Below are 8,119 nucleotides of genomic sequence, written 5' to 3' on the forward strand. Positions count from 1 at the left end.
CTACTGACCTGTGTCTAGATTGTTCCAGAGACAACCATGAGTAATGCTCCAAAGGCACCAGTGGCAGCATAAACATCTGTACTAAATCTGATCCTTCAACATGAATGGGTGGGTTTGCTTAAATCTTATTCAACTTGAGTGTTATTACAGTTCTTCCTTTGAAGGAATATTGCAATATTTGAATAAACTGCCTCAAAAATATTGAAAAATATCTACAGTATATCAATCCAAAAACATGTGCCTTCACTCATGACGTCACTGAGATTTTTAAGGCTCCTCAGATGTGACAGCCAGGTCAATGTGGTTTAACCTCAAAGTGAAACAGGACAAAGGTTAGTGGTCACCGTAATGTGTTCCTTTGACTAAAATACCTCCAACTTGTTACTTAGTGAGAGTGAAACAAAAATAGAATGTGGAAATGTTTATTTTTAGACGATGGTTTGGCAGAAACTAAGATATGCCAATTTTCACCATAATGAGATGCGGAAGCGTGAGACACGCAACCTTAATGACTGGAAGCTTGAAGTGAATGAGTCAATGGTCAACCTGCTTACGCACTTAATGTGACACATAGAGCTTCCTAACACATTTAGCATGTACTTATATGATTGCATCATACATAGAATTCTAGGATGAAGTGGTTGTGAGTATACAGTTCTTCATCCTGAAGTTCTAAAATATCTAAAATAGAATATTAATTAATTTAAAAAAGTAATATTTCATCAACATAATACCTTTTTTCAAGATAAATGTCACTAGCCCTCACACACATAGCCTCCTCATAACTTACAGGTTTTCAAAATAACTCTTTAACAGCTAAGCATCCATATAAATAGTATACTATAAATAACAATAAATGGATTTAAATAAATAAATTCTTAAAACTTTAATGGAATTGACTTTGTTGCTTGCTTTTGGTGGCCAGCATCTATAACATGTGGTTTCTATTCGTTCTGATACCCTGTAGAGTGGACCATTCATTTCCGTTTAAAATGAAACGTCTCCCTTGAAGAACATGCATTATAACATGCATGCCTACTGGCATATTCAACATTATAGTAGGGCTAATTTTAGATGGAATATTTTTAAGTTTCATATCAATGGAATTTTCTTGCAGTCTTCTTGCATTATATAACATTTAATAAAGTGACTTAAGCTCAACTCTTTTTTTCTCCAAAAAAGACGCACAATTATTTCGGCTTTCAGTATGATTCTCATAAGAATGTTCCCCGTAAACAGAGCGCAATCAAATACAGAATTTGCGTCCTGGAATCAAAAATCACGGAAACCAACTCACTGTGCTATAGTGAAGAATGGCCGAAATAAAATGTTCCAATGTGGTACTTTTTTGGCTGCATATTTCATATTATGACTACATATAAATTACCAATATGCCCTAATAAGGGTGTCACGGTCCGACTTTCACAAGTATAACATCTGTTTAAAACTTTGAGGGTTGTTTGCAGAACTGCTGGAAAAGACCCAACGTGAACGCATACATAGCTTACATTGATAAACCCAAGTGTACAACTGCGAGTGTCCTGTCATCTTATCCCATCATTCCATTCATGATACGGGGGCTGGGAGGGGGGTTTAGGGAATGCACGTTCCACGGGTCGTCGGATGGAGACTGAGGGGTCTCCCGGGAGATGTTGCGTCCCTCGGGGAGTTCATCCTCCTGGTCCATCTCCAAGGTGTCATCCAGTTGCGGCATTGCCCGGGAGTCCTCCTCCGTTTGACCCAGCATGTTGTACGGGTCAGAAGGGTCAACCACCCGGTTCCTCTTCTCCCGATGCAAGAGGCGCTCCAGCGGCACGGTGTTCTTCTCCGACAGGAAGAGGGAGGTTTGCGGTAGATTCTGACCTACTGTGTACACTTGCTTTATCCCTTCCAAGTTGAGCAGAATACCAGTTCTACAAGAGTAGTACACGTTGCGGTGGTTTTCCAATAGCTTGTGGTTAAAAAGACAGTCTTCCTTGAGGCAAACAGTCTGCAAACAGATAAATGGAGGAATTCACGCAAACAGACCACTTAAGAACGTACATCAATTAACTTAATTTTCAAAGTGTTACTTGAGTGCTAAACACAAGAACACTTCGACCAATGTAGAAATATGATATTATATTGGCTGTGTGATTGGATAAAAGTGGTCTGAAATCCGTGCGTAAAAGCGCATTTTTGGTAGGCATATGACAGAAAACATGTATTTCAGTTCAATGGACAATGAAAATGGTAATTTACTTACAGAGCTGAAAGGGTTTCCCAGGGAATCCATGCACAGGTAGCGGTTACTTTTGACTCCAAGCATCGCCACGCGCTCTCTTGTTTCCGCCTTCAGTAAAATCACACCTGTTGACAAAATTAATTGTGTTAGCCTATGGAAGCAGATTAAAGACAATGACTTAAAACTACATTTCAATCAAATCCAAACGCCCAAAATGTAATAAGAACTTACTGTATGAGCTTCGAAGTGTAGTTTTGCTCACGTGGCCATTTAAACTGATCTCAAGGTAGAAATTGTTCACGTCTGAAGACGTCTGCAGGTGTACGTATCTTCTCGGATTCCCCCAGTTGGATCCCAGAAGAGGTGATGGGTTTGGAAAAGCGTCTACTAGTCGAAATCCCTGCAGAACAGCCAGTAAGAGCACAAGAACGGCGTTCCCCATCCCAGATGTCTTGGTTATTTCCATCTTTTACCCCCAAAACACAGAAAATGTATCCCAGAGATTTTGGATGTAGCTTTGAGTTCTGCAGCAAGCTGTTTGCAAACTTCAGCTGATCTGATTGTCCAACGTTTAAGGACGGCTCTATTTAAAGGGACCCAAGTGCCACTCCTGCTCACATCCTTTAGCCTACGCAGCATTAGCAGATGTGGGTCTTTCTCTCGGCGGAAGGAAGGGTAATACCTGACTGTTTGTCTAAAGGTATTGGTCACCAAATAACGTAGTAGTCTCATTGAGAAATGTCTGTACAAAAGTGACGTCGTATTTTTTTTCCCAAACACCAGCACTTTCATAATCATGATCCTTGCACTAATCTTTAAATCGCACATGTCATCACAGTGTGTGCAATATAACCCTCTGTCCAGTAAGCATATTATAATAGACCTAGATATTTTTTATAGATATAGAAACATATTCATAATTTCACACTGAAAACTGACTATAGATAAGTCTATAGATAATCTATACAACCAATTCCCAAGGTTTCCTGTCCCTAATCTGTACAACCTATTCCCAACACCTTTCCAATGTTTTGAAAACGGAATTTTATGATAGTAATCGAACATTATGGTACAATCTGTTCGAATTAAATGATAAGACAACATCTTAGATTTAGAGAAATATTTGACCATTTAAAAACACAGATCTAATGTAGTGCTCTATTTCTATCTAGTATTTTCTATTTCATTATAAAAACATAAATCCATGCCTGAATATGACTAATTAAGCTTCAAATTAACATTACACTGTGTGCATAGTTGATGATGACTGGGGGAGCTAGACTTACCCCAGTCTATAGTCCAATAAAACACCTTGTGTAGAATCAACAGTGAAGACGTAAGTTCTTGTTTAGCTAACTTCCTACACGCATTGCACAACCATTGTCCTGTCTTCCTTTTGATTCCTACACATCTGTAATGGAATCACTTCACCATGCTGTCCTAGTTTGTGCAGCAGGTGATCTTGCCAAACAGATGTCTATTGCAAGAACAGATTGCTGCTGCTCCATCCTCCTGTTCATTCAATACCATTTGCAATTTCCTTCTCTGCAAATCTGGAATCAGGTGATCTTCAACAAAAGGCTTGGGTTCTGATACGCCATCCCATCTGGTTTGCGCTTAGTGGGACTATCATTTGTTTTTTTCAACAGGACAATGACCCAAAACACACCTCCAGGCTGTGTAAGGGCTATTTGACCAAAGAGAGTGATGGAGTGCTTCATCAGTCCTCAACCCAATTGAGATGGTTTGGGATGAGTTGGACAGTAGAGTGAATGAAAAGCAGCCAACAAGTCCTCAGCATATGTGGGAACTCCTTTAAGACTGATGGAAAAGCATTCCTCAAGAAGCTTGTTGAGAGAATGACAAGAGTGTGCAAAGTTTTCATCAAGGCAAAGAGTGGCTACTTTGAAGAATCTCAAATATAAAATATATTTTGATTTGTTTAACACTTTTTTAGTTACTACATGATTCCATATGTGTTATTTCATAGTTTTGATGTCTTCACTAGTATTTTAAAATGTAGAAAATAGTAAAAATAAAGAAAACCCTTGAATGAGTAGGTGTGTCCACAATTTTGACTGGTACTGTATGTCCATTGGAGGCAAGTCATTGTATTTCTGGGGACACTTGATCTCGAGGACCATATACCCATGGCAGTCATCCAGGAAGTCCCATCAGGTGAATCGGCTAGGAAGGGTAGGGCATTGTAAACAGCAAGGCCTGAGGGTTTCATGTGAAAGTTGATGTGCTGGTCTGTCATCTGTCGACATCATTCCTTTCTTGTAGTTTCCTCATGCTCAATGTCCCATTTCACTACGGGCACATGGGAAATGCTAACAGTGTCATACTACATGACAGCTGACTCACTGTTATAGTGAATGACGTGCATATTATTGACCTTGTACAACAGTCACCCTGTTGAAGGGTAGGGAGTAGGGACTTTCCTTGGGGGAATAACTTTCAACTTTTGTGACTTGGGCCAACCAGTGTGGGACTGGTGGGCAATGTTCCCTCTAAGCTGTGCATACATGGCCTCACAGCTCTCCAGGACTGCCGCACAGAAGAAATATCAGCCTGCGCAGAGAAGCACGAGATTGAACTTCAACGCATTTTCAATACATTTTCAGAGCAGAGTAGCTGATATTTCTTATGCAAATAGACCATTGCCATATATGGATCTGTGCTGTTCACTTTGAACTGGATTGTGTTTCCATCATGAGTGGTCTAGATGCGCTTGTTTTGAGATCAAAACATGTAGCCATGTGTGCACATTTGTTCATACTGTTTGCTAGTAATTTAGTTATTAGCCCTGTTAAAGCTAATTTCTAGTCATCAATGGGGACATGGTTGCTTCCTTCCACAAAACCTATGCATTTCTAGCCATCTTTGAAAAGTGAGTTAGGTAAAGCACTTTTTTCTATCTTAAAGGGACAGTGTTATATTTTGAGACAGGCTTGAATAAGCTAAGTAGCCAATAGGTAGAGGGTAGCATAATTTGTCTGATTCTCTATAATAATGATATGGGAATAAATATGCATTTTCTTTTGTAAAGTGGTTTCTTGCATCAAACACATTTTCAATCACCTCATTGTCTGAAGGACAAGTGGAAAAACAGGTTAATGTCAAGCCCTGTATGTTTTTTTCAAAAGTCTCATGGAATGTAGGTTTACATTGAACACCACACATTGGCTGCTACTGTAGGCTTAATGATAGAACAGCTATTTCCATGTTAAAATGTTATGGGATGCATTTTCTCCATTGTTTTTAATGGTAGGCCACGCTGGTAGGCCTACATTATGATAAAATAGCCACAGTAGTCTTCTTGACCACTCTTAAAACGGTAACTTAAAGTGGCTACAGCCTCAGTGTTCACAGTAAACATGCGCCAGAAGTTGCACAGAATTTTCACAATTTACAAGTTTGCGTTCATCAGACCTGAAATTTGCTCGGTGCCCAAATTCTTTTGACGGAACATTGGCGTTAGGTTTAGTTCATATTCTGACTCAGAGACCTTGTCTGTATCACCCTCACTCCTGACTAAAACCACTGCTGAGGGCAGAATCTGATGTAACTGAGCAAGAGCTTCCTGCTGTTCCTCATTGGAGAGGCCTGGTGGATTTTGCCGTTTTCTACATTTGCAGGTGACCTTCTATCCATGTCTAGATTTTCTACTGCATGGCTTGTTACATTTCTCTTCTGATAGCCTTTCCACATACAATTAACATCAGCGCATGAGAGCTCTCCATTGGCAGTGGCTTGTGTGCTCTTCTCAACAGAAAACAAAACAGCAGCTATGTACCTGCAGCACAAGTGCAGTGGGTTGCCACTGCATAGCCATTCTTCGTGTCTAGACACAGCCAAGGTTTGTATGGCAGTTTACTGACTCTCTGGCCTAGATCCACTGTGGCTGCCACAAATGTGACTGGGCTTTCTTCAGATAAGTCATGGCCTGATGCTCTTTAGATGACCACACACATTGTAATTGTATTCATCAAGTGATATGTACTCATGTAACGCTTCACCGGTGCAGGGACCAGAGGTATTAATTAGGTAATTATACATGGACATACAGTACCAGTCAAACCTTTGGACACACCTACTCATTCAAGGTTTTTTCTTTATTTGACTATTTTCTACATTGTAGAATAATTGTGAAAACATCAAAACTATGAAATAACACATGGAATCATTTAGTAACTAAAAAAGTGTTAAACAAATCAAAAAAATAATTTCGATTTTAGATTCTTCGAAGTAGCCACCCTTCACCTTGATAACAGCTTTGCACACTCTTGGCATTCTCTCAACCAACATCATGGGGTCAGCTTCACCATTGATAGATTACATTGAATGAACAAGGGGGGGAAACATATTGCAATTGAAAATCGACTCATGTTTAGATGGAGTATTTGGCTGTTTTGGGCTGCCAGAGCCAGTCTACTGCTGAAAATAACATACGGTTGTTGGACTTTAAGGAGTAATGGTGACATTAGGCTCCTTAAAGGACAGATGGAAATGTACTAGGGGGGAGGGTCTGGTCCAACTCAAGGTGTCATAAAAAAATGCAAATGCAAAGTTACAAATATTTCCACATGACCCTCCCCTTATACTTTTAAATACATTGAACACCCTCCCCCTCATAGAATTACCTCAAAATAATGTTTACGACCACAAATAACAATAACTGTAGTGACTCAGTGTTGATAAACGTGGATATCAACTTTGCCACTTCAGCATGCTTTTGTGGCACAGTCGATGCCACACAGGGCTATGGGCCAGAAGGTTGAGGGTTCGCCGACCACCACAGACGAGATCACTTTTCCTGCCTGTATCATTATATTATAATCACAGCTGGCTGCAGACAATGATCAGCTAGGGGGAAAAAAGATTTTCAACAGTTTGATGTCATTTATAATTATATAAAATATACTGAACAAAAATATAAATGCAGGACCTCCCGAGTGGTACAGTGGTCAAAGGCAACGTGCTCGCTGTGCCACTAGAGATCCTGGTTCAAGTCCAGGCTCTGTCTCAGCTGGCCATGACTGGGAGACCCGTGGCAATGCACACTGACACAGGTGTATGGTGTTTCCTCTGACACATTGGTGCGGCTGGCTTCCAGGTTAAGTGGGCAGTGCGCCTTGGCTGGGTTGTGCTTCGGAGGACGCACAGCTCTTGACCTTCGCCTCTTCCATGTCTGTATGGGAGTTGCAGAGATGGGACAAGACTGTAACTACCAATTGGATACCATGTAAAAGGGGTAGAATATATCAATTAAATTTGCAGTACATATGAGGAAATCATACATTTAAATGACCTATTTAGACCCTATGGATTTCACATGACTGGGATCATCACATTCAAATTGTCATCGATTACATGGAATTGTGTTCGTTGTCTGCAGCTTATGGCTGCCCATAACCCCACCACCACTTTGGGGCACTCTCTTCACAACACTGACATCAGAAAACTGTTCGCCCACACGATGCCATACACGTGGTCTGCGGTTGTTAGGCCGGTTGGACATACTGCCAAATTCTTTAAAATGACGTTAGAGGCGGCTGGTAGAGAAATAAAAATTCAATTCTGGCAACAGCTCTGGTGGACATTCCTGCTGTCAGCATGCCAATTGCACAATCCCTCAAAACTTGAGACATCTGTGGCATTGTGTTGTGTGACAAAACTGCACACTTTATTGTCCCCAGCATATTTTTGTTCAGTGTGCATAGATACAGACACATTACAGAGATAGAGATGCAAAATGCTCAACCTCCGGATGAGTATGAGGGGGGAGTTTAAGTACAATTGTTACAAGCTTGTTTGGCTGGTAGCTTGTTCTTTAGATGTTTGGGGCTGCTGGTGAACCATGATGTGCAGATATAATCGAAGTGACACTTG

At 40.5% G+C, this 8,119-nt stretch overlaps 1 protein-coding gene across 1 annotated transcript; it reads right to left on the reverse strand.

Annotated features, from left to right (window-relative positions):
* Positions 1-84: 84 nt before the first annotated feature.
* Positions 85-3,357, reverse strand: LOC129864997 (fibroblast growth factor 23-like). Its single transcript, XM_055937379.1, has 3 exons — positions 2,456-3,357; positions 2,246-2,349; positions 85-1,990 (listed from the first exon to the last, which is right to left on the reverse strand). The coding sequence occupies exons 1-3, from the start codon at positions 2,688-2,690 to the stop codon at positions 1,550-1,552; spliced, it is 780 nt and encodes a 259-aa protein (XP_055793354.1). The 5' UTR covers positions 2,691-3,357; the 3' UTR covers positions 85-1,549.
* Positions 3,358-8,119: the final 4,762 nt, after the last annotated feature.

The sequence above is a fragment of the Salvelinus fontinalis genome, chromosome 11 (genome assembly GCF_029448725.1).
Source record: "Salvelinus fontinalis isolate EN_2023a chromosome 11, ASM2944872v1, whole genome shotgun sequence".
Taxonomy (NCBI): Eukaryota; Metazoa; Chordata; class Actinopteri; order Salmoniformes; family Salmonidae; genus Salvelinus; species Salvelinus fontinalis.